This window comes from Ursus maritimus, unplaced genomic scaffold (assembly GCF_017311325.1).
Source record: "Ursus maritimus isolate PB19 unplaced genomic scaffold, ASM1731132v1 scaffold_34, whole genome shotgun sequence".
NCBI lineage: Eukaryota > Metazoa > Chordata > Mammalia > Carnivora > Ursidae > Ursus > Ursus maritimus.
In genome coordinates this window covers 19,274,344-19,301,286 of record NW_024426008.1, presented here as the reverse complement: position 1 = coordinate 19,301,286, position 26,943 = coordinate 19,274,344, and the positions used below count along the sequence as shown (strand labels likewise).

Sequence of the window (26,943 nt, the reverse complement as noted above, 5' to 3'; positions counted from 1 at the left end):
ACTCACACACAGCAGACCTTGAGGACCACCATTCTAGAGGTTTGGTTCTCTGGCCTAACAATTGTACTTATAATATAGAACTGTTAAATAATATCTAAGAATGATTAGGTGAAGTGTGTCTGTACACATGGGCACACGTGTGTGAGTAAATGATATGAAACGTTTTGACTTGGGATACTGTTTTCCTCTGGGATTTTGTTCCTTGAGATTCTACAATACCAATTTTACTTTTTGCTTCTTGACTTTTCATTTGCAATATGGCAGATGAACTCAACTGCAGTATGCAATTACACTATGAAGACTATTTGTAGGAAGTGCCTATAGATGGATGATGACCCAAGTGAATCCTCTTTTCGGAGAAACTTGACGGCCAGTGGGTTAAGTAGAGGGATGTATAGGCCATGGAATGTTGGTACTGATACCTCTCCTGACTTGAAAGAGAGTTTTAAGGCCAGTCCATTTGCTGCCAGAGCACAGAGGTCATGTCTTACCACTAATGCTGTTGTTCCAAGACCCGAAGGCTGCAGCCACCCACCTTAATTAGCTTGGCTTTTATAATGGAAGATCCTGGCGCTGGCCACGGAACAGACCCTTAGCTCTGCTGAGGCCTCACGGGGCAGGGATGGCGTGCACTAGTGGATCCTCAGTGGGCTTAGAAGTCCCCCGGAAAGACAGGTTAATAATGTACGTCACTGGCTTCCACCCTTCCTCACTGCCTTCACTAGTGCTGGGGAGGGTCTCAAGAATCTGCTTTAGTTTTACTGAGCACCCCCTACTTCCCCCTGGTGATTCTGTTCCAAGAATTTGAGATTGTGCTTTGAAAAGATCTTTCTCCAGCTAGGGGTTGGAACTTGGTGAAATGCTAAAAGACTGGAATCCTGGGTGTTTTTGTGACATGGGCCTGACTTCTTTTTAACCCTATTGCACATTGCTTCCCATTTCCTCCCCAGTGTGACTTTTATTTTTGTTTCTTTGATCCCCTGTTGTTTGTATCCTATTGTTCAATAGTATCCCTCTTCCTTAGGCTTGACCTTAAATAGATAAAACTAGAGTTCGGGGGGAAATCCTACCATCTCTCTCTTAAAAAAAATTATTCACTTAATGTCACAGAGGAAGGAACCCAGTGGATAGAAAGCTGACTCTATCACTAAATCCTAATCCACTCCTAATCCTAATCCCTGGGACTGTTTGTATGTTCATTTTTACATACAGTTGACTCTTGAACAACATGGGTTTGAACTTCACAGGTCCACTTATATGTGGATTTTTTTTTTTTTTGATAAGTACAGTACAACCTTGTAAATATATTCTCTTCTCCACAATTTCTTAACATTTTCTTTTCTTTTAGCTTTCTTTATCACAGGAATGTAGTATATAATACATAATACACAAAATATGTGTTAATTGACTGTATGTTAACAGCAAGGCTTCTGGTCAACAGAAGGCTGTTAGTTATTTTTGGGGAGTCAAAAGTTGTATGAGAATTTTCAGCCATGCGGGCGGGGGGGAGGGTGGGTTGGCGCTCCTCACCCCCGCATTATTCATGGGTTAACTATAGTTAATGTCTACCCTTGTATACCTTTTTCATTTAACATCACATCAAAATTTATCTCCATTTATCATCATTGATAAAACGGATACTCTTAGTTGCTTTATGGTAAAGTCTTTTCACTTCAGTAATCAATTACAGAGTGGGTATTAGTATTACTATCTTCATTCAAAAATGAAGGAATTTGGCTATGCCTTTTGCTCTTCTGGGAGAGATCCGACAGAAGTCGTAGGGCAAACAGATTTACAAGTTTCACTTTTCCCCCCAATAGATATCAGTTGGTACTTGTCTGATATCAAGCAGTGTGCTGGGGCTACAGATATGATCATGAAGAAGATAGACCCAAATCCTAGACATTAAATAAGCAATACAGTAAAACAGTGATAAATTGTGAGAATTGCTGGAATCGAAGTAAACAGGGTGTTTAAGAGGAGAATAATAGACAGGAAGACATACTGCACTGTAAGGTGGTCAGAAAGACTTCTCAGAGGTGGTAACATTTAACCTAAAACCCAAAGAGAAGAACCCAAAATGTGCGTGCATGTGGAGAGGATGGAAGGTAGGCAGGGGAGAGAGAATCTCAGAAAGGATTTGAGGCTGAAAAGGCCACGGCACCTTTAAAGAACCAAAGTGGGACCGACGGGGCTGAAAGAGGGGGCAAGGTGGTATGAGCTCAGCTGAGAGACAGAGGGAAACATAATCATACAAGGGCTTTGTAGGCCATGATAAAATGTGTGCTTTATTTCCAGTACACCGGAAATCACAGAAGAGTTTTCCAGAGGAGACTGACATGATCTAAGAATCGGCAGCCCTGTGCAGAATGGATGGACCAAAAGAAAAAGAAATGCAGGTGGGTGAAAGAGAAAAGTGATCGCAAGAAGCGCCTGAGAGAGAACGGGAGATCAGCCCGGTGGGGAGCAGGGACGATGAGGAGAAGCAACAGGCCGGAGGTATGTTTTCAAGGAAGCATCAACAAGAATGAGCGGATGTTGGGCAGAGAAGTGAGGCAGAGTTAGATTTTAAAGAATGATCCCAGATTTCCAGCGGGAGCAACTCGGGGGGATAAAACGTCAATTCCTAAGTGGGGGACAACTTCACTGCCTTTCTGCAACGTGCCTCATGCCCTGCTGAGCACAGACACAAACAGGCAAGAGTCTTACCAGAAGCTCAAAGAAGAACCAGGCATACTTGAAGACGGTTTCTCTCACCATCCCAGTGCTGACCACCATCTGCAGGGCAAGCTCCTCGTGGAAATGCTGGACGACAAGGACAAAAACCAGCCTGAGATGGCAGGTGCTTCCTACACACACACCCCTTCTCTTTTGCACCAACTGTTAGTTCCTGACACAGGCGTCCCAGGTATCCCAGACCACAGGTGGATGGCAAAGTCAATGCCAAGCTTACTTGAGATGGAGGACCTTCCAGGTGGGTAGGAGAAGGTCAGTGGTAGTATCAGGGAAGAGAACAAGGGCTGAAGGAATGGCCTCAGCCTGGGAGAGACTGCATTCTGGGGTTGCAGTCAGAACTGGGACCGTTATGTTCCCCTCAGACCCTGCTGCAAACCCTCTGTGTGACCGTGGGCAAACCATTTCTCTCTCTGCCCTCAATGTTCTCATCTGTAAAATCTGCTGGTTGGTAGCAATGGTGGTCAAAATGGATCGTGCATCAGAATCCCCTAGGGGGATTGTGAAGACACACAGGCTGCTGGGTCCGCCCCACATTTTTGGATTTGGATTTGGTAGATCTGAGGCGGGGCCTGAGAATTCGCATTTCTAACAAGCTCCCAGGTGCTGCTGGTGCTGCTGGTCCAGGGATCTCAGTTAGAGAACCAGTGTCTCGGTGGCTATCTAAACTGCCCTCCAGACAGGACGACTCTTGTTTTTATAATCCCACTACGGCATTGTGGGAAAGGTGATGGGTTGGGCTTATGAGCAGATCCTCTGCTTTCGACAGGGGTAGCAGCCTGAACTCACAGCTTCTCAACTCCCTGTGTCCCAGGGTCAGATGCCTGAAGGTTCCTCAGCTCTGCTTTATGTTACGCCTCCCTTCAAGTTAGTCAACTGCTAGAGAGCAAATGTAGCAGAAGACTTTTGCATCTTTTGTACATTTCCCATTCCCTGGTTAATCTGGCTACTTAATATTTTTGACAACAGTTTTGCTGGGGAAGAACATCAAGACTAAAAAGGTAGGGCAACCAATTCATCTCAGTTTGCCTGGGACTGTCTTGGTCTGAAAACAGAAAAGTCCTGCATCCCAGGGAACCCTTGGTCCTGGGCAAACGGGAACGGGTGGCCACCTTAACTAATGGCAAAAATGATGTCTGGGATATTTTCTGTGGATTTCATTAATCCGATGACCATAAAACCTAGAATAAATACAGATGAACTAATTTGTTTATTGCTCTGTGGGTAAGAGAGCTAAAACTATTTGAACATCCTAATACCACACCCTAAGATACTAGCATATGTGGCAGTTAAGTTTCAAACTCAACCCCTAAAACAAAAATTGATCATAGCAAAGACTGTCCTTGACACACCTTTACGGCACCCGCCCTGTCCAGCGTGTGTGCAACTCAACTTACCATCTTATGTACATTACAATTCGAGAGTTACTAAGCTACACTGAAAGGACACAAATGGAAAATCTATGTGCAGATCTCTGGATATTCTAACTCTTTATAGCTTCAGCTGGTTCGTGGTGATGAGTGCAAAATGCTTAAGTGTTTCAGCATGTCAGGAGGTTCGCCCCACTTCTGCCAGGTGAGTCAAACCTTTATAATCTCGGTACGCGTTCATTCATGAAGCTCCCCCACCTGGGAGCAGCACGAGGCAGAATGTTGCTCTCGCAGGTGGTCTAAGTGTGCAGATGATGAAGTCAGCTACGCCTGGGTCTTGCCCGTGTAGGAAAGACTCGCTCCACTGGCTTCAAAGGTAACCTCTGGAAAATAGGTCAGTTTGCCTGCCAGAGTCTTAGAGATTAGAGGAGGATAAGCTGCTTCTTAAAGTAATTTATGCTGCTTACCAGGCAACATTATTACAAGAACACCTTGCTCCGGAGGTTAGTGAAGAGAGCCAAGCAGCTAAATCCTTTTTGCTGAGCTATGGAAGAAACACACTGTCTAAACTTCCCTCTGAAATGAAATGACTCTCTTCTAGTCCTTGAGATAGCCAGGAACGAAGTCAAAACAAGGCGACGGCAAAGCCCCACATGACTGCTTGCCTTAAGGGAGTGAGGCTGTAGGCAAACCATGGCTTTAAAAAGAAGGTCAAATGGAACATGTAACCAGTCCCTGCAAAGCCCAAAGCTGAGTTTTAGGGTAAGTGAAAAATTATTTTCAGCACCTTGCCTTATCTTCTTTCACTTCTTTTGAAATTAATTCCCTGTACCTCTCCCCAGACATACGGTGCCTGGATTACTGAGAAGTCTGCACCCTCAGGCCCTGGCAGGCCCTCCCCCCCCCACTCTTGATCTTTCCCTCACTTGGTGCAAAGCGAGCTGAGCTGAGGCTCATTCCCTCCTGGCATGTTTAATAAACATTCCCTGTGGTGTCAGCTGTTGCAAATGGCTTCCTGTGTTATCCTTCCAATCAGCATATTTACATTTTAATAAGGGTCTTGAAAGACACTAAGACCTTAACTTCAGTCACTACTGTAATGGAGCAATCCTTGGGTGTCTGGCAGAGAAAAAACTTAAGCAAGACATCCCCACCCCTCAGACCACACAGGCCGTGACTACGACTGGAGAGTTTTGTTATTATCAGATCATCTGGTGAGCAGCTTGTAAAGTCTCTCAACTCATAAGTAAAGCTGATTAGAATGAATTTTGAGGAAAGCCTTTCATGTCACTTGATAGAGTACTGAAATAAATGATACCTAATTATTGCCATTCACTGGTGCTGAGGACGAACTGTCCCCAGCTCACCTTCTACTGAAAAAGAAACGAAGGCAGGCGTTCTCAAACTGTCCTCCCTGGGTAAGCATCCCCTGGGAACTTGTTAGAAATGCAACTCCTCGGTCCCCACTTCAGAGCTATTGAATCAGAAACCCTGGGGGTAGGGTCCAGCCATCAGTTTTAACAAGCCCTCCAGGGACTTCGGATGCATGGTAAGTTGGAGAACCCTTCGTGAATAGGAATCAATTGGTCAAAAAACGGATGACAAGGGACAGAGCTACAAAGGGGTGTGTGTGTGTGTGTGTGTGTGTGTGTATCAGGAGGAGGGGAACCAGGCAGAAGAGTGCTTTGATGGTGTCTGTTATCAGTCACAGTGAGAGGACACAAGCAAATTATCCTCACACTGCCCCACTCAGTACCTTTTTGCTGGCTGGCCTTGGGGTTGCGGTCGAACCAGGAACATCATTATTGCCCGAGCAATAGTAGGACATCCGATTGCAATTGCGATCAGCATTCTGAAATACACAAACCATGACTCATCGGTCCACCAACAGTCGTTCACTTAAAAGATGAGCCAGCAGTCTGGAACTCACAACCTCAGCATTCATTTTTCATATATTTCTTACTTTTTTTCTGGTTACAAAGGTAAAACAATTGCCACACGTAAACACAAAACAAAGCAAAGAATGTAAAGTCACACCTCAGTCTACCTGCTCCTGAGACAATCATTGTTAGCAGTTTAGTGTGTAGAACCATCTATAGTTAAAACCTAGCTAGGAACGGTGGGCGCTGAAGGCCCTTCCATGTTCTGACTTGGGGGGGGGGGCGGGGAGAGGAGCATTTTAAAAAAAATGTGTGGGAAGAGCGCCTCACTGTGGGCTAAGATGGTACTGTCACGGGCTCCTAAACACTAAATTCAAAAAATTGTCAAAAACCACTGTAGACCAATGTTCTCCCCTTGCTACACAGCGATTAGGAAATTCTTAACCCAATCCACATAGAAATTTAATATCTTCACTTTTATTAAAGGAAACAATAACGATTAAAGCTGTCAATGATAAAGGCAGGCCACTTGTCCCGTGGGCAATCAGAAAATGCTAATGCTTGAAGGGACCTGACACATGAGGTCAGACCGTGGTGTGTTGGCCAATGTTTAACAACCAGCTCTTAGGGGCCTGAGCTGATCTGCAGCATTTTCCTATTTCTGGACCAAAAATGCTTGTGTCATGGCAGACTGCAAATTCACATGACGTCACTGAACACAGTGTTAGGAAGAGATGTGCACCAGTAAATCATTATGGAGTATTTTCACCATACAGATACAAGAGACACAAATCACCTCAAGAACACGGAAAAGTAAAATGTAGTCAAATAGCGAGGAAGGGATGGTGTTTGAATACTACCTTTTTAAAGTGGAATAATTTTGGATTTATGGACAAGTTGCAAAGGCGGTCCAGAGTTCTTGCACACCCTTCTCCACTCAGTTCCTTTTGATGTTAATATCTTACATCACTCTGGTACATTCGTCAAAACTAAGAAATTAACATTGGCTCCTTACTAACAACTAAACCACAGATATGGATTTCACCAGGTTTTCCACAGATGTCCAGTTTCAGCTTCAAGATACAATCCAAGATACCATGTTGCATTTAGATTACTTCTTATTTAATGTAACTTATTTGTTACTTTATATAATGTCATTTTTTTAATAGTATCTAACAGCCAGGTCAGAAAATTCCGGAAAATTGGAACAATCGGCTCTTAGAAACTGGTAGGAGCCAGCTCCAGTCCAGCCCTGGATTGATTCCGTAAGTCGAAAAGTGTGGCATGGGAACAATTTCATATGGTGCACACTCCAGACTATCAGTCTCTAGTAGTGGGTCCATAGATGATCCTTAAGTTCATCCAGGGTTCGGAAGCTCTACAGACATGAGAAACACGAGGCCTAGGGCAGAAGCAGACTCGCCCATGATCACACAGCTGGGTGGTGGTAGAGTCCAGACCCATCCCCAGTCTCCAAATTCCTTTTCTCACAACATACTGTCTCAAGTGGGTGGATTTTGTAAGAGAAATTATGTCGAAACCTAGAGAGTTTGATTTATCATAATCAGGGGAAATGATATTCCTCTAGAAGCTTAGCCACAGAGGCCATAGGTAACTGGAAAGAAAATTCAAATGGAGAATTCATGGTAGCTTTGTGGAAAAACAAACAAAAAACACTGAATTATACTCTTAGAAGGGTGACCTTTATAGTATTTTGTTGTATCACAAGTTTGAAAAAAATTTTCAAATGAGACACATTCTACAAAATACCCGACCAGGACCCCTCAAAAGTGTCGAGGTCATCAAAAACGAGGGAAGTCTACGAAATTGTCACAACCAAGAGGAAACTAAGGAGAAAGGACTACAAAATATAAAGTGGTATCCTAGCTGGGATCCTGGAACAGAAAAAGGAAATTAGGGAAAAACTGAGGAAATCTGAATAAAATACAAACTTTAGTTAATAATGATCACAGACCAACCTTAGTTCACGAATTGTGACAAATGTACCATTCTAACGTAAAATGTTAATAACAAACTAGGTATGACACAAACAGAAACTTTCTGTACTCTATTTACAACAACTCTATAAATCTGCAACTGTTATAAAACTTCAGGATTTATCAAGAAGCAGCAAAGAATTCATGGAAGGAAAACAGTATAGCCCGAGTCATCAACCGTCTCAGGATCTGTTTTAGTTTATAAAACCTGGCTTTGCTCTTGGGAATTATGAAATGGGATAATTAATCTATGGATGTTCATGGGTGTAAAGGGCAGATATTAAAAAAATAAATAAAACGAAATAAAAAACAACTGTTCTAGGCATCAAAAGTTAAAGCTACACTGTTTCCCTTGAAAAGAGACTCCTTGTGGCTCAATCAGCTATGCTCTAAAAACTTCCCACCAGCGCTCACTAACTAACCGACCAGACTTCAAACGCCAATCTTGACTTTGCGTCTTTTCAGAATGGTCTCGATCATTTCAAAAGCTGAAGCATGAGAACATGTGACCAGCAGAGCGGTGGCACTGGTAGTGGTCGATTTTGTGTTGTTTTCCCAAGATTCCGTTAAAACCAAAAAATCTCACGTTACTTTCCAGGCTTTGCCGTCTTCCCTACCTTTGAAGACATGATGTTCTTCACTTCCTCGTCGGCCGCACAGTGTGTCCCCGCGAGGTCTGGATTACTGCTGCTCATCACCCGGGCCTGCAGTAGCTTCGAACTCACAGCAGCAGCAGACGTGCGTCCATACGTGTGGTAGCGCGGGTCAGGGAGGGTGGCGGCACCACCTGCACCCCACCAGGGACAGACGTGTCAACAGAAAGGGGACCAGAGTCACTTACCGTGCTTGGAAGGGAACTAAAGAGGGACAGGATGGAGAGTGGAATACAAACCCACTTGATTAGATCTTGGAATTAGGGTCTTATTATCAAATGTCTAGGGGAGGTCAGAGGGGCGTTGCTTTGTGGGTAAGCAGATAGGGCGTGAGGCAGCAGGGAGTGGTGAGGACTGTGGCAAACTGGAAATACCTGCCTCATCCAAAGGCAGGGGCTGCTACTGGGCTTCAGCCTATTATTGCCATGGGGAAACAGCCCCCAGAGCCTCTGCTTCCTTAAGACAAGCTGGAAACGGGGACTATTAAATTCATTAATATTTAAAATAAGACAACTTTATAAGCCATGCAAGATTTTTTGAGATAGGAGAATCCAAGGAAGCATCTCCACTTCATGAGAATAAGTATATATTGCATATCATTTTTCACTTCCAAGTATGTATATGTCTTCCAAAGCGATTATGCAAGTCTATGAGATATTACCAGTAACTTTAAAAACTCAATTTGAAATTACAGGTTTACTGGGGTGCCTGGGTGGCTCAGCTTCTGCTTTTGGCTCAGGTCGTGACCTCAGGGTCTTGGGATCGAGCCCCATGTTGAGCTCCCTGCTCAGTGGAGAGCCTGCTTCCCCCTCTCCCTCTGCACCCCCCTCTTCACTAAGGCCCCCTCTCTCTCCCGCTCACTCTCAAATAAATAAAATATTTTTAAAAATTACAGGTTTACTTGTAATGATGGCAATAAAAATGGCAAGATTCTGTGTAACAACCTGGAATTTTGTAAACTTGTTGATGCTACTTTTTGTATCCTGCTGACTAGGAGTACTGGTTGATTATTACCTCTGTACATAATTGGGAAGAGTGGAGAAATGCATTGTTATTATTTCAAAAGTTTAGTTTGGGGGAAATGAGGACAGGGATTTATCTTTTCATAATGAAAACTTTAGGAACCAGTGCTCACCACTACTATTGGATATTTATTGTTTTCCTTGCCATTATTATCCTAGCATCCTAGACACCTGTTGTCACTTCTCCATCTTTGAAAATAAAGATCCTCACCTGAATCAGAAATTACCCACTGGGTAAAGACCAGTGAGGGGTTATCATACAGGCAGAAAATATAAGTGCTTCGTGTATAAAAAGAGGGAGGGAGGGGTATCTGGGTGGCTCAGTCAGTCAAGCATCCAACTCTTGATTTCGGCTTAGGTCATGATCACAGAGTCATAGGATGAAGCTGTGGGTGTTGGGCTCTGCACTCAGTGGGGAGTCTGCTTGAGATTCTTTCCCTCTCCCTCTGCCCCTCCCCCTGCTCATGAGCTCTCTAAAATAAAGAAATAAATCTTTAAAAAAAAAAAAAGAGGGAGGCAGGAAGGAAGCAAGTCAGAAAAAACCCTAGATATAAATTTTTAATTTCAGCATTCACATAAGTTTTGTATCACTGACACAAAAGCATATTAACAATAAAATCAATTTTAACTGAAAAAATAAAATTTAAATATAAAATTTAACTTGGGGCTTTTTATAATATTTTGAATTACGGGGCAGCGGGGTGGGGGGAGGGGCACCTGCGACACTACCTGACTTGGGTGGGTCCCTCGGGGGCTCCGGCAGGCGGAAGACGTAATGCACGTAGGAGGCCAGCAGGCAGTTCCTCCCGTGCTGGTCCTTGGCCAGGTCCTTGCTGTTGTGCAGACTGTTGGCTATGGCCACCACAGACTCAAATGCAAACTGGGAGAAGTTGGCTGAGGAACCAAGAGAAAAAAGGGTGGTCTCACAACTGGTCCTGAATGAACCTGAGCTAGAAGTCCCTCTGACACCACTCAGTACAGGGCTTCAGGGACACCAAGGCACAAAGTTCTTTGGCTGTTCCTGGTGGGAACCTCGGTCTCTCTGAGCAGGCTAGCAGGCTTCCAGCCTTCCGAGGTGAAGCGTATTTCTCCCACCATCTTGTCCCTCGACCACAGCGCCTGACAGATAGGTTCTGAATAAATGCTGATACGCTAAGTGCCTCCACCTATTCGGTGTCTGTGTCCCCATGACAGGTGGCAACTTGCTCCAGAGCAGCAGCTCAAAACACAGGAACGAGCACTTTGTCTACTGCACAGGTCTGTGCTCAATAGCTGGAACATACGAAGCAGGGTGCAAATATGAGGGGGCATGGGAAGGAATCTGGGGAGGGTGGAGCTTGCCACTCTGCAGGAACCTAGCTGGAGAGGCAACAGCTGTATGCATGAGACGCTGGCCCGCAACACAGGATACCTATCTGTGGAGCCACGAGAGATGCATCCCAGGACACGGTGTGAATGGGGGACTCGAGGTCCTATTCTTCCCTGGCTCTGAAAGCTGCCCAGCGTGTGCCGGACTCTGAGTTCATCACTCCCTCCCCACCGACTCGCTCACTTCTTTTCTGACACTCCCAGCAAAGTGTCCTTTGATCCTGTTTTCGGAACCCCTTCTGTTCTGAGCCAGACACTCTGGGTCTCTGCGTTTGCCCTGTGCATCTGACTATCCCCATTTGGGCTTCTTTGCCTCCACCCCTCCTTCAAAGCCATCCTAAATACCATGTCTTCTCCCGGGGGGCCTCCATCGTCCTCCTAGATTGAGGTTTTTACCACCCCCTCCCCCAATATTTAGCTGTGTCCCTTTGAGGATGGTCCTGGATGCTCTCTGCTCTTTGCTATGGTTTAAGTTCTCTGAGGTCCCATATGCTCTCTCAACTATTACTGCAAAGCCCACAACACTTAGCAGAGTACTGGGAGCATGAGTGGTACCCAAAACACATCTGCTGGACTGAGCGGCACAAAATGACATCAGCCCAGCCGAAAACAGCAACATACAAAGGCGCCCCACCGCCTCATCTTCTGCTGCAGGAGTCGGGAGAACATCCGGACCCAGGTCTAACGAGACACTGTTTCCAAGAGAAGTCTTACACATTGTACTTGGTGGTAATTTGTTCCAAGTAAGCATTTAAAATATAGCATCAGACAGAAAGTCCCTGAGTGGTTGCCAGGGGCTGAGGGGAAGGGTGAACGGGGAGTGGCTGCCAAGGGGCATGGGTTTCATTTCAGGCTAATGAAAATCTTCTGGAATTGGATACCAGTGATAGTTGCATGACCTTGTGAATGTGCTAAAAAACCAATGAATCATATGCTTTAGTGAATTTTAAGATGTGTGCATTATATCTCAATAGAAAAAGTGATCCCACTGAATTTCAATTTAGAACGTTCCTTTGCTTCCATTTAACGCCAGTTGTCTTACTTCCTTAAAACATTCTATTTCCTTGTTGGTTAAGAAAACAAAAATATCCCAGAGGTCAAATAAATCCATCAGGAATTTGGATTGGAATGGAATGGAATTTGAACGATCACCTCTAATCATTCAATACATCTATTTTTAAAAACTATAATTTCAAGCATCTATATTAATATTTTTTTTAACATCCAAGAAGTCTCAAAAAAAAAAAAAAATCACTGGTCCTGGCTTCCCTTGGACTCACATCATCAATAGAAAGGAAGAGCCCATTGTCCCTGTGCTTGGGATTTCTGGAGATTCACGTGTCATACAAGGCACTGCCTGCCCCTCCTGCCTCCCCCCTGCCCCGTGGGCCTCCCACCTGTCTGGCCGGCGATGACCATGGGCTGCACGGACAGCTGGAAGAGCTTGTCCAGCACCAGGTGCAGGAAGAGCACCAGGGGCTCCAGGCGGGAGGAGTTCAGGCAGATGAGGCTGAGTTTCAGCTCGTGCTCCAGGGATGTCTCGCTGATCTTCTGGTCCAGCACGCGGATGGGGAAGGTCACCTGGCTTTCCAGGGAGTGGCAGAGGGTGAAGAACTTCTCCAGGTGGTTGTCCTGGGGAGACAGACGGCAGGCCTCATGCAGCTTCCCCCATCCACACTCACCAGCGGATGCGTGAGCCCAGAGAGAGCTCTTCACGCGCGGAGCCTCGTGTCTGGCGTTCCAGACCTGAAGCTCTAGGACCCGGCAGTTTCAGGTCAAGGTTACGAATGCCTCTGAAGAGCGGCGGGCACAAAACAGAATCTCTTGATGACCAGTAACTGAAGAACACAGAATTTGGCCTCTGATCGGGTTTGTGGGCAGAGGCGAGCGCACCCGGTTAAACACACAGCCGAAAAGGGGTCGGAGCAGATGCGAAGTGCAGACAGTGGCAAGAAAAGGAAGGAACGGAGAACTGGAAACAACAAAACACAACACAAAAAAAGCTTGGAGAAACGGTGGAAAGAAAGAGGGAAGTGAGACAGCAGCAGGAAAAGCTTGCACGTGGAGCCCCTCACATGGTTTCTCAGCCCAAAGTGCGGATACTGGGTTCCTTCATCTAGGCGCTTGACATTTGTAGGTCTCTCCCTTGAAACGACCAGTAAAACCTGAGCAGGCCTGTAAGCCTCCACAATGAACTAAAGGTGATTTCTTGTTGTATCCATGCACGAAGACTGTCACTGATCTTTCACTGGACCGTCCGTAGAGGCTTCTCTGCTGTACCCCCTTCTTCCTTCTGAGCCCTCTGGCTCTGATTTGAAGAGGATGCTGATGTTCCTTACCTGGGTGTGAACGGAAGAAACAGCTTGCACTTCAATATTGAACACTCCCTTGTGTCCTTCAGCCCACTTAATGGGAGGATTCTGTAAAGGGACTTTCTGTGTTAAAGAAAAAAGAAGAGATAATTAGCAACTCAATCACCCATTCTGGTTACCGAGAAGCAGAGCGAGGTAGCTTGAGTGTAAATGTCAGGGTTATACAGACATGTCCCTCCCTGGAAGCCTGATATAACTAGCCTAGGAGTTAGGCGTCCCGAGCTCAGGTTAAGTTCTTCACAGAACTTGTTATTGTTACTTTGACAAGTCGAATTAATTCTCATTTTCTTATGCCAAGGGAGGGGTCTGAAGCGAGTGATCTATCTTAAGCTCCCATCCAGCGTTGATAATCCTGGATTCTAGGGATCGGAATAAAGTAATACTGCAGTGATTTCCCTGTTAATCAGGAATGTCAAGACAAAGTGTAGAATATGTTATGAGACAAGAAATTCTAATCCTTGGAGGGCCTGCGGTCACTTTCCCTTTTAACAAAATGTTCCCAAAGAGCCGGCCTGCTAGACTCCTGCATTAAATACTCAAAATGACTCTTTTATACCATTTATATATTGACAGTTCTGCAGTCCTTGGGGACCATTTCCTGCCTTAAATTCCCACCAGAAGAGTCATCCTCTAGAGACCTCATCATACAGCACTGAGAGAGAACGGCCTAGCCTGACCCAGCCACGGGAGTGTGGACATCTCTTCCATTCCAGTGGAAGGAAGCCTGCTGTACTTGCAGGAGTAGGATGTGTGCATGGGGTGTAGACTTTTGTAACTATCCAAGTCAGAGTCACAAACTGGGACCCAAAGCTGGATCCAGCCTACAGACAAGTTCTGTGTAGCCCAGGGTTGGAAACTTTTTGAATTAGTTGCCAGCATTTGAATGTCAAGACATTTCACATGAAAGCTTGCTTTCCTTTTTTTTTTTTTTTTTTTAAGATTTTCAAAATTTATTTAAGAGAGGGAGCAAGTAGGCAGAGGAGCAGAGGGAAAGAGAGAGCCCTCCAACGTAGGGCTCCATCCATGACCCTGAGATCACGACCTAAGCCGAAATCAAGTTGGACTCTCAACCCACTGAGCCACCCAGATGCCCCAAAAGCTTGCTTTTCTTAATTTTTTAATTAATTAATTTATTTATTTATGTGACAGAGAGACAGCCAGCGAGAGAGGGAACACAAGCAGGGGGAGTGGGAGAGGAAGAAGCAGGCTCCTAGCCGAGGAGCCCGATGTGGGACTCGATCCCGGAACGCTGGGATCACGCCCTGAGCCGAAGGCAGACGCTTAACGACTGCGCTACCCAGGAGCCCCAAAAGCTTGCTTTTCTAACTTCCTCTGAGACCTGGAAGATACAAAGACATGGGCCTGCATCCCAGCGAGGTACCCGTCTGTGGGGCGGAGGAGCGGCTGTGACCCTCTACAGGCAATCTCCCGTGTGAACGCATTCCACCAGGACTCAGCATTCATTACGTTGCTCACCTGACTCCTGGGGTCACCAGAGTTTACCACCTATAATCAATCTAGAGGAGAGCTGTCCGCTGGAAATATTATGTGAGCCATATATGTCACTTGAGATCTACTGGTAGTCACATTTCAAAAGTTAAAAAGGAACATGCAGTAATACTTTTAATACTATGTTTCATTTAGCCCAATGTAGCCTAAAGATTATCGATACAATATATACTCAATATAAAAAACTATACATGAGATATTTTACATTATTTTTTCCCCACTAAGTCTTTGATAGCAGGGTTGTATTTTATGCTTACGGCACCTATCAGTTTGAACTGGCTACTTTCAGTAACCACAAGTGGCTAGTGGACAGTGCGGGTGAAACTCAGGGTGTGTCTATAAAGGTAGCACAGGGCAAGCAGGAAGAAGGAACTAATATAAGGAAATTACTTTAAGCACTGAGTTTGTGGCCAGCTACACATTATCTCATTTAATGTCCACAGCAACCTTATAGGCAGGTATGGGCTCTGTTTCATCACTGAGACTCAGAGGGTAACAGCTCCCCCATGTTCTCTTAGCTAGGGAGTGCTAGCATTCGGATTTTGGATCCAGAAGATTCTGTCTCCAAAAACCCAGGTTTGTCTTACAGCATTAAGAAAATAATTGGGCATTCTAGGAAATTAGAATGTGCAGCTTGATAATGAAAAGGTAGTTTTCAGGGCTTCGGCAAGGGGCCACGTGTCCCAATCATAAGGAGTCATCAGGGAACATCTGTGAACAAACTCAGGTTGCTCTCAGGTGGTTTTGAGGAGAGTGGTTTTGGTGGGAAGCCAGGCACGTGCCTACGACCCAGAGCAAGGGAAGCTTCCCTCTCTAGGGGAAAAAAGCAAATATGAGAATAACTGAATAGCTTGGGGATGACAGATGAGTAGTCAGAGTGGAGAAGAAAGTTGACTCTAAAAGTTGGAACAAAATCCAAATTCCTGGGAAATCCTTCAACTTGAAAATTGCAAGAAAAACAAGAGATAAAGAGGGGAGGGACCTATAGATAAAGAGTCTTACAAGACATGTCAACCAAGAGGAATGTGTGAATCTTATTTGGATCCTGATTCAAACAAACAACTGTAAAAAAAAAAAAACAACATTGGGGTCACCTGGGTGGCTCAGTCGGTTGAGCATTAGGCTTCGGCTCAGGTCGTGATCTCAGGGTCCTGGGATTGAGCCCCACATCGGGCTCCCTGCTCAGGGGGGAACCTGCTTGTCCCTCTGTGCTCTCCCTCTCTCTTTCTCTCTTTCTCAAATGAATAAATGAAATCTTTTAAAAAAAATGACATTGGTGAGATAAACGGAAATTTGATCACTGACTGGATATTTGAAGATAAGGGAATTACTAATTTATAAGGTATGCCAATGCTATTGTGATAGCTAAAAAGAAGAGCCCTTATCTTTTAAGATCATTTAAAAATATTTATAAATGAAATGATACGATGTCTGGGATTTGCTTGAAAATCATACTTGATGCAAATCTGCAGCAGGCCGAGCGAGACGCAGGAGAGCTGGTTGAGAGCTGGTGCTGCTGTGGTGAGCAGCGGAGAGCCCTCGAGGACCCTTAAATGGTGGACTGCAGCACAGTGGGTGTGCAAGAGGCAGTGCAGGAAACGGGGGAAGGAAAGACTCCTGACGTTGGCATCTTTAGAGGAATAAAGGTATCCAACTGCAGAGAGCCATGACTGACCCAGAGGAGAAACCAGTGGACATCAGCGTGGGAACCTTTTAAAAGGAGCAGTTGTTAACACAAATGGGCTCCATTTGCCTCCAGTTTACAAGGCATTACTCTGTGAATCCCCTTCTTGTGGATAAGGCGAGGTAATGCTCCCTTGGGTGCGAGCTGCATTTACCAAGCCTTCAGAGTTGGTGACGTCTAAACGAATGGGGTTTCATAAGCAGTTATTTCTCCCCTCCCCCCAGAGCAATGTGCTCTCAGAAGATGCAACGTGATGGGACGCCTGGGTGGCGCAGTCGGTTGAGCGCTGGACTCTTGGCTTCGGCTCAGGTCATGATCTCGGGGTTGTGAGATCGAGCCCTGTGTTGGGCTCCCTGCTGAGCACGGAGTGCTTCAGTTTCTCTCTCCCTCTGCCTCTGCTCCCCCCGCCTCACGCTCTCTCACTCACTCTAAAATAAATAAATAAACCCTTTAAAAAAACAAAACAAAAACAAGATGCAATGTGCTGACAGATGATGGTTCCCCAAAACATGCTGTGGACCCTCAGTCATGGTGAACGGAACGAGAAGTGGATTTGGGAAGGTGGTCCGAGACCATGGCTGGACAGGAAACGGCTAGCGGCTAGCTGGCTGGTTACCTCTGCAGAATGCATGGAGTAATTGGGCGGCAGCTTTTCCAAGGCAACTGGGAGACAGTAGGATCCGGTTTGAAGACGTTCATTTAGGAGAATTGGCAGCCACTGCAACAGATGATGTAAAGAAGAAAGCGGTATTTATTACAGCATATAATTCTGGCCATTTATCTAGCTCACAATAATCAAATGCAACTAAATGATGATTAGATATTGACCAGACCTCTTTTGAGCAGTAATTTCTGTCAAGTTCTTTGCATTTTAAATTCCCTGAGAGCTCCTGAGATAGTAATATCAATGATTTACTGCTTTCAGAGCCAAAGTAGTAGCGTTTTTCTTTATAGCCAATGTTTGTGAGGGTCTGGACAACATCAATGTTTATTTTACCTTTTATATTTTTTAAAGAAATAACTTTCTTCCTCTTGGAGAAAAAAGAGCTTATATGTGGAACATATATATGAAATCTGGAAATAATGGACATTGTGGTTTTTTTTGTTTTTGTTTTTTTTTTTACAAATGAGTATTCTTCCAATATCTATCACCCACAAGCTTGCCATTCCAGAAATTTCTCATCTGCTAGGTCAAGTCATTTCTGCTCTTTGCTAGAATCTGGTTTGGCACATTGTGCTCCTTCTGACAGGGAAAAGCACACGAATAGAACCGAGTTGTCTGTCTCTGCAGAGACCCTGGAGGCCAGTCCCTGCTGTGTGAATCGGCAAGTTGGCAACGACTCACCGAATACCCCAGAAGACTTTCCACAGAGGCTCCCTGCTTCTGCTGACAGCTGATATGATAGAAAGTGAACAGGAGGTGGTGATTTACTGTGAGCTTCGCGGGGAGCTTGATTTTCACTTCTTCATAGAAGTCAGGAGACCTGTGTCAAAAGCACATTACACATGAATAACTTCTAGAAGAACGATGACGTCTCTGACTATCAGCTGTAACGCCACAGGCCCTTTGCTCCACAGAATTTGCCTGCCTGGTGTTCTGCTTTTCATTTTATATCATTCTGCTCCCACGCTGAAGCTCCTTGAGACCAAACTTTGTATCACCAGATACGCTTTGCTTACATAAGACTGCTCACAGACTAAAAGCTTTGTCAGGAAAAACAACAACAACAACAACAAGAAAACAACTCCACATATAATGGAAAAGTTCGACTTAATCTGAAAAGTAGATGAGGCTCCGAGCCTTGCTGTGACCTCCTTTTCTATCCCCACCCCAAGAACAGGGACTGACCCATAGCTGGCCCTCATCAAAGGAATTTGGATTAGCGAATTAATGCTGGTGGGAAGGAAAAGGAACCTGATTTATTGAATTACAAAGTCCCAGCTACTCATCTCAACCTCATCCCAACGCAGGAAAGAAGGTTCAGAGAAATAGTTCAGAGGGCCAAGGTTATCAAGCCAGGATCAAACCCGAGTCCATCTGACCCTCCCCTCCCCTACCTGTGAAACAGGAATGGTTTGAGACATTATTCTGTGACTCAATTTACCCACAGAATAATGAGGGCTCCATTTCTCTTTCAGAGAACGTAAATGTTAAAGTAGATAATAGGACAGATGTGGAGTAACATTTAGAAGACGAGGAGACAGGGAAAGGAGAGTTGGACTTTGCTTCTGGCCCCTGCAATACCTCCAAGCAAGTTAGGAAATTTCTTTCTATATTTAATACCATAAAATTTCTCTGTAGCATGCTATATCAGAAGGCTCCAGAAAAGTCAAAACAATATTTGGTTCTTAAAGACATGCTCTTCTCCCAGTCTTAATGGCGAAAAATATGCATCTCCAACACAGAATCATGGAACTGACATATATTTCCTTTGTCCTTTAGTCCCCGAGTTATAAAAACTTTTGGGAGGAATCACCAAAAGGGGATTCAGAAAAGCCGGGAGGTAATGACACAACCATGGCCTATATTTGGAACTCTGAAAGGTACTTACTTATTATGGTATGTAATAGCTGTGTACACTTCCTGCAGAAATTCAGGGCCATTGGATTTTCCAAAGATGACCTGTGCACCAATGTAGAAAAGACCAAATTAGCAGTGATATTTGGGTATATCAAATCAACTACCATCAGCCCCGTGGATGTTCTGGTCTCACAATGTATTTTGTACATTAAGGGTGCTGGGTTTACAACCGACCAACTGCATTCCGATGCAGAAGGACCAGCGGTGAAGGGTAAACTGAGGTCCCAAGGAGTTGTATTAGGGACAAAGAGCCACAGGTTTGTGAGACTGGAAAACCAGTGCCCTCTCCACTTTCCCTTTCTGTCTAGAGGTCTGTACTCCAGGGTAAAGCCACACAGTTTTGCCCTCAGCGACTGTGGTCCAGGCTCCTTTCCCTCCAAAGACATGGACCTGATCGCTTGGGTGACCAGGACCTTCACTAGCTTGTCGACATGTTTCTGCTATGTAGACAAAGACACCTCCTCTGGCCTGACTCAGCCCTAATGGTATACGATTTGACTAACCTTTGGGCAAAGAAAACAAGGGCCTTCTACTAATGCAACAGTGCTCATGACAAGGTCCCTGGGCTTGGGGAGTGGAGAATAGGCTGGGATTGACCCTCACTTGTCCCCTCCCAGAAGCTTCTGCACAGCTGTACCTGGCAGACTTGGGAGCTTTGCTAGGGGCCAGAGCAGAGAGAACTAAGAGAGCCCTCCTTGAAGACTTTTTTCCCATCACTGTCACAAGAGGAAGCCTTGCTTTGGGGAAGTGAGTGGGCCAACAGAAGGATGGTTTAAAAAAAAAAAAGTAGATATCTAAAGAATAGAAGCACTGGAAAAAAAATCCTTCAGTAGAAAGGTATATGAACTGAATTCTAGGACTTAGGGAAAATAGTAATAGCTAACTGCCCATCTCATTTAGTGGCAGATAGGTAAAATAATACAAATTCTGGCCTTCCGGGTTCCTTAGAGAGCACTGTATTATATATTTATTATTTGATTTATATTTTGCCTCAGGCTGAAGATCCATCCCCGAAGGGTGTTCAGACGGTGTGTGTGTTTATCATTACTAGGCAATACTTGGCATTTGTCTCCAGACATGGTCTGGGGCTTGGCCAGAGTGCAAACATGGCCGGCACAGTGGGGCCCGTCTCTCCAACTCTTATGCCATTAAGGTGGTGTGGAAAGATTTCATAATATTTTTCAGTGCTCTAAAATGGTCTGCATTTCCAAACTTCACAGATCACTACAGAATACGTTAGGGAAGAGACTAGCAACTTAGACTGACCCCGTTTCCCCATCGGCACAGGGGGACCAATATGGGACTAGCCATAAAGGCCTCTGCCGGGGCTGATAGGTTGGCCTGAATGGACAGACTCTGCACACTGAGGGGCCCTGGATTTTGTCTGTGTGGACTGACACGGGCAGTCCGGCCCACCCCGGTGCGAGGCATGTATTTATCTCCCTCTTTACCGGCATAGCATTGCTAGCATCCTCTCCGCACATAAACTGGATCTTTATTGTGATATTCCGGGCGGATGCCAGCTTGTTAGCAAAGTTCAGCCTCTGTGGGTAGACGTAGAGAAGATTTCTGGAAAAGAAAAGATACAAACTGAGGGCTTCAGAGGGGAGGGGGGTAGGGGAATGGGATAGGCTGGTGATGGGTAGTAAGGAGGGCACATATTGCATGGTGCATTGGGTGTTATACACAACTAACGAATCATGAACTTTACATCAAAAACCAGGGATGTACTGTATGGTGACTAACATAATATAATAAAAAAATATTAAACAAACAAACAAACAAAAAAGATAAAGAACTGGCAAATAAAGTCTGGAGTTTATTTTTGCCAAGTTCTTCCCTGAATGCTAAAGCCTACACTCATGAGGTAATTATCCCGAAGGAGTTTCTCCTTTCAGAAGTGAATTGTTTTTGGAGGAGGGAGGTCTTATGGATTCTGCCTCTTCGGTGACAGCCCACTGATAAGAACCAACACTGTTCTCTGCTTTGCTACACAGTGAGCTGTGTCTGCTGCCGAGAACGTCCCACTGCCTTCGAACATGGAAATGTGATACATAGAATGTCTGATACCATGATAAGAAAGCAAAAAAAGATTCAGCTCATTTTATTTATTAATTAATTATTGCACTTACTTATTTGAAAGACTTTATTTTAAGTAATCTCTATGCCCAACGTGGGGCTCGAACTCACAACCCTGAGCTCAAGAGTCACATGCTCCACTAGCTGAGCCAGCCAGGCGCCACTCAGTACATTCTAAACACAATTCATGACCACAGGCGAAGGGTCTAACTGCGTTTCTTTCCTTCCTCTTTTCCCCTTTCTAATCTGTACAAAGCAGTCCCAGTTTCTCCCTACCGCAGGATTCTGGACAGGGTTAGCTTTCTTTTCCCATCTAAGACGACAGTTTCAACCTCCAATCCAACAAGCTATATGACAATAACACAACAATATGAAACATACATCCATTTATCTAACAGCTATGGGACAGGTACTAGGTTAACCATAATTTTATATATTTTTTTCTTTCTATCTTTATCTGATGTTTGATCCACTGATGAATCACCAGCAGTTGGAATAGTGCCTGGGACATAGCAGGTGCTAAATAAATATTTGTGGAATAGAAGAACAAATACGTATTTTTTTGGATGATCATAATCCTGACTCAAAGAAACAATTAGCATTCATACAGCACTTATCCTGAGTCAGGTAATGTTCCAAATATTTCTCTTTTTTTTTCTTAAAGATTTTATTTATTCATTTGAGAGAGAGAGCACGAGTAGGGGGGAGAGGCAGAGGGAGAGGGAGAAGTAGACTCCCCACTGAGCAGGGAGCCTGACACGGGGCTCGATCCCAGGACCCTGAGATCATGACCTGAGCCGAAGGCAGACCCTTAATCATCTAAGCCACCCAGGTGCCCCCAAATACTTATTTATTAATTTAAACTGTTAAATTCTCATAAATACCCTATAAGTAGGTACTATTGTCATGGCATCATCCCCATATTGCAAATAAAGAAAAAAGTGAGATACAGAGATGTTACATAACTTGCCCCAAATCACATAGGTAGGAAATGTCAGTTGGGAGTTAAAGTCAGGAAGTCTAGCTCTAGAGCTGTGTTCCTTCTCATGAGACCCCCACTGAAACGACAAGAATGACCTTGTCCGACCATGTGTTCTTCATGACATCTCTCAGTGACAAGTCTGCCTAACTTTTTGGGTCTTATTAACAGATGAGTGTCAACAGGACACAAGGACTGATTCAGTTAGTTAGTGTCCCACTCTTTGGGCAAATGTCTTGTCCTCCTCACACTTGGTCCACTGTTGTAATTCCTAGGTAACACATTCTCCCCAGACAGACACATTCTTGTTCCAAAAGCTTCCAAGACGACAAACAACCTTTGTGTGTATTAGACACCGGCAGAGGAGGAACCGTGAGGGACCAGGTGACCAGATTTTCCCTTAGTGAATGTAGGTTCTCATAACACTTTACAAAAATTTGCCTATTAATCCATACAAGGGTTTTTCAGTCTCACCAATAGTGACATTTGGGACTGACAATTCCTTGTTGTGGGACATTCAGCCCCATCGCTGGCCTCTACCCACTAGATATTAGTAGTATCTCCCTCCTACTCAGTCCTGACAAGCAAAAATGTCTCCAGAAATTACCAAATGTCCCTCGAGGGGCCCAAATCACCCCTGTTTGAGAACCACTTATTTGCACATGTGAATTTGCACAGTAAAAATCCGTACATCGATCCCTGGCCGATTTCCCATCTTTAATAGACATTGTCAATGTCACTCACTGGGTCCATATTCAAATATAAAGTATGCTCCCCTAAAAAAGGGTGAAGTCAATGCTCAAGTATAAGAAGATAAAAAATCTATATCTGTTTAATTTATGAGGTCTGTGATAGGGAAATCAAAAGGGAAAGACCAAGCTGGCACTGACTCCGTTCTTGCAACTCTAAACCCTTTGTTGTAATAAGCAGATTGACCCTGCCATCACGTGTGGGTGAAAATGGTGATTTTGGACCGGTGTCTGCATAAACACCCAAATCTACCCCATGGCTTTTCCTTGCAATGACAGTATCAGCAGGGACAACACTAATAACCACAACCCCAGACAAAGCCAAGTGGATGGGCTGAGTGAACCTGTTCCTGACAGACCAGGCTGACAGCCCCCCAGTCAGGGATTCGGTACCAGACATATGAAGAGCGAGCCATGTGACAGAGTTAACGTTCAAGGGAGAGCTTCCTGAACTACCGGGAACAGAGGCATTGATGCTCAGAATCCCAGTTTCATAATAAAATTTCAGAGTTTGAAATTCTATTCTGTAATATATTTCATGCAACTTATCGTTGTTAAAAGCAAAGATACTTATTTCCCCGAGTGTCATACAACCTTTAGACTTATGCCAGGTTATCAAGCAAGACAAATCCCATTAGCCTGCTGGTCACCGAAAGCCAACCACAAACCAGTGCTGCCTGGGCTACTCCACAGAACCCCAGCACTTTGCAAAACGTTATCAAATATGTGGAGAAGTAGAGTAGGTGGGCGTCCAAATGCTGCTGGGAAAGACTGGGGGAGACAAAGATACGCAAGTTAATGTGCGTCCTGAATCGCTTCGAGGGGTAAAGAGGCAGCTCCTTCCCCTAAGTGTTTTGACCTCAGAACTCATTTCGTTAATCTATTCTTTCATGGTATATTTCACATGTGTAATGTTCTGAGAAATCACTTGGGAAAACATTGAAATAAACTTCTCCAGGGACAGAGGAACAGCCCACATTGAGGGAGGAAAAATGCATAAGGATTCTCTGCTGAAATAGTTTTGCAGGATAATGAGTAAAGGCTCTCAGGTATTCAAGGAGAGAAAATGCTACTTGGAATTACCAAGAACACACAGCAGCTGTTACTTTGCTTGTGCAAGTTCAAAGGCCAAGGATGCAAATAAGTAACATTCCTATGTCTTAATTTACCCCAGACTCTCTGTATTGGGTGACTTGCTGGAGGCAGAATGGGGGTGACACAGTGATGGCGACAGATCTCAATTGCTATATCTTGTGACCTCTCTAAGCCACTCTGCCTCGGGCACTGGTGCCCTGGCATGGTAGAAACTGGGACACACACACTTCCCCTGCCTCCTGGCCTCTGTTTCCAGCTCTTTCTAGCTACCATCCTGTCCTTCTGTTGATCTCTTGTGATCTCAGGATTACCACTGGCTGTCAATGGTCAACTGCATTGACTGCTTCCTACATTTAAGTGAAAAAGAACATAAATGCAAGGCAAGAATGTCATCACCAGGAAAGTCATTAAATTTAGATAACGGGCACAATACTCAACAAGCTTCAAAAGTCAGTAAAGTGTTGATAGCTTCCTCCAAAGAGGAGATGGCAGGCCAGGAGAGAGTGAAAAGGTGAGCGAGAGCTGGGAGACACCAACCCCAAGCCCCAATTTTTGAAAATGAGAAAATAGAGGCCCTGGAAGGTAAAGGGACAGTTGGTCCTCTATGAGTTAGCCACGGAGCAGGCATAGGATCAAGTTCAGTGCTGTTCCGAACCTAGCTCGTGGCTGTGTCAGTGGCACTTTCCAGATCTTTCTCTGTCAAACTGAGGGAGTGCAACTGTGAGGCCGTTCGGAATGGACATGGATGTAGTAATGAGTGCAGAAGGCAGTCCAAAGCTGGGTGCGGGCACGTGGCTCGGGACAGACCCCTCTCTGCTCACGCTTGCTCATCTTTGCAGCCACTGCTCCCTTCTGCAGAGCGAATGTTTACTGAGTGGTCTTGTCAAGAGTGGTTAGGGGTGTTGGCTCTGGAGCCAGAGAGCTGACCTTGGGCAAGTTATTTAGCCTTTCCAAAGCCCCAGTCAGGCTAATAGTCTCACCTACCTCACAGGGCTGTGGGGTGCGTTAATGAGCAAGAACTTATTAAGGACAGTTATGGTGATGATGATGATTTCCTACACAAAGCAGGGTCAAATACATACAACCTTCCACACTCCACTCCAAACCACCCTCATGTCTCACCCAGACCACAGCAATGCTTTTAAGTCATCTCTTGACTTCTACACTTGCCCCTTATAATCTACTCCTTATATATCCATCAGGAGGACCTTTTAAAAGTGTAAAACGGATTATGGCAGGCCCCTACGAGGGTTTCCCAAACTTCTCATCGTGAGCCCTACATGATCTGGCCCCTGGCAATTCCTCTGACCCCACTGCTCATTACTTTCCTGCCCTGGCCTTTTCTCAAGATCTAGAACATTCTAAACTGATTCTTAATGACAGGGCTTTTGCACCTGCTGTTCCCTTGCCTGAAAGAGCTTCTCTGAGTTCTCTAATTCACTGGTCCCTTCTCATCTCTTGGGTTTTGGCTCACATGTCCTGTATCATCAAAGAGATCTTTCCTATCATCCTCTAGAGTTGGTCCACTCCACACTCTCTCATACACAAACTCTTTCATAATCGTGACTATGAAAGCAATATGATTATGAAAATAATATGTATCCATTTTTCAATCTTGAATAGCTGAAAAGTATAGAAAAGTATAAAGAATAAAATACCAACTACTCAATACTGCACGGAGGAAAATCACTGTTCAGACTAGCCTATGTCCTCCTGTCTTTATTTCCTCTGTACGTTAAACAATTTCATCCCACTGTATATATGAAGCTTTATCTTGGTTTTGTATCATTTAATGCTGCTCAGTTACGACTGTTCTCCCAATGAACACGATTTTAATGGCTACATAATTCCATGTGATGAATGTGCCATAATTTACACCAGTTTCCAAAAATAGGCATTCAGGTTATTTCCTTTTTCTCAGTTATTAAGCTGTGATGAACACTGTATCTATCTTGCCCCTCTGCAATGTAGGGCATTTTTGGAAAAATCTCTTTAGGTTCCGTAAAGGTCAATTTCTTCACCTTTGAATTAATTGAAAAAAACACCAATCCACCTTTCATTATTCTGGGCTTGAAGAAATATTGAGCCAGTTTGTAAAAACGCTTTGAAGTAGCTGGATGAAAGGGTCCGTGTAAATCACAACGCATAAGCAGGTGAGCTGTCCCCCACACTACTCCCACGTCCCTGTACAGGGGACCGCCTACGTGGCCCACCCATCCCCCCAATACTGGTTCACAATTTCGCACATTCCTTCCATAGGAATGGCAAACCCCTGTGCTCAAACATCATCATCATCGGCACTCAATGCCCTGCCCCACTCTGAACGCACTTTCCACAGGACACACAGCTGGAAGGAAACTTCCAGAGAATTTAGCTCAACATCCCTTTTTGCAAGCCTGGAACCTGACTCCAGGGAGGTTAAATGGCTTTACCCAAACATTTTTTTTTTTAGGAAGGTGAATCTCCCAAGGATCATTATATTTCTTACTGCAACAGCGCTAAGTGATGTGTTTTGTTAAATATGCACACTTTGAAAGAAAATGAATATATGAATATAAGACTGTTACCTCTTGGGAGGGAAGATCTACCTGCATGCTCGGTAATTAGCAGAACCTAAACCAGGTAAGAGTGATTATCAAGAAACTTATAAATGGGCTCATGTGTTGTACAAGTGATAAATTACATGGCTTATGTTAGCTAGAGAAAAATCCTAAGCATTATGTCACCTAACGATTTTTGAGAAGGTAGCCCATAAGCAAGATGAGACTTACTGGTTCAGGCCAAGCGATTTCGAAAGCTGCTTTAGTCAGTGCAGGCCCAGCGTATGTGCATGGCGTCGAGTACAATCTCATTTTCCCCAAACACAGACAAG

At 44.6% G+C, this 26,943-nt stretch overlaps 1 protein-coding gene across 2 annotated transcripts in view; it reads right to left on the bottom strand.

The window, feature by feature from the left end:
* DOCK8 (dedicator of cytokinesis 8) overlaps positions 1-26,943 on the bottom strand; it is a 220,386-nt gene that overhangs the window by 64,328 nt on the left and 129,115 nt on the right. For both annotated transcript variants that reach the window (XM_040620284.1, XM_008690931.2), the window contains 10 exons: positions 20,621-20,738; positions 19,141-19,211; positions 17,934-18,072; positions 17,205-17,306; positions 13,363-13,458; positions 12,421-12,655; positions 10,385-10,549; positions 8,598-8,767; positions 5,860-5,955; positions 2,710-2,805 (listed from right to left, as the gene is read on the bottom strand). In XM_040620284.1, coding sequence (XP_040476218.1) covers positions 2,710-2,805; positions 5,860-5,955; positions 8,598-8,767; positions 10,385-10,549; positions 12,421-12,655; positions 13,363-13,458; positions 17,205-17,306; positions 17,934-18,072; positions 19,141-19,211; positions 20,621-20,738 — 1,288 coding nt within the window. The remainder of the gene's footprint in view (positions 1-2,709; positions 2,806-5,859; positions 5,956-8,597; positions 8,768-10,384; positions 10,550-12,420; positions 12,656-13,362; positions 13,459-17,204; positions 17,307-17,933; positions 18,073-19,140; positions 19,212-20,620; positions 20,739-26,943) is intronic.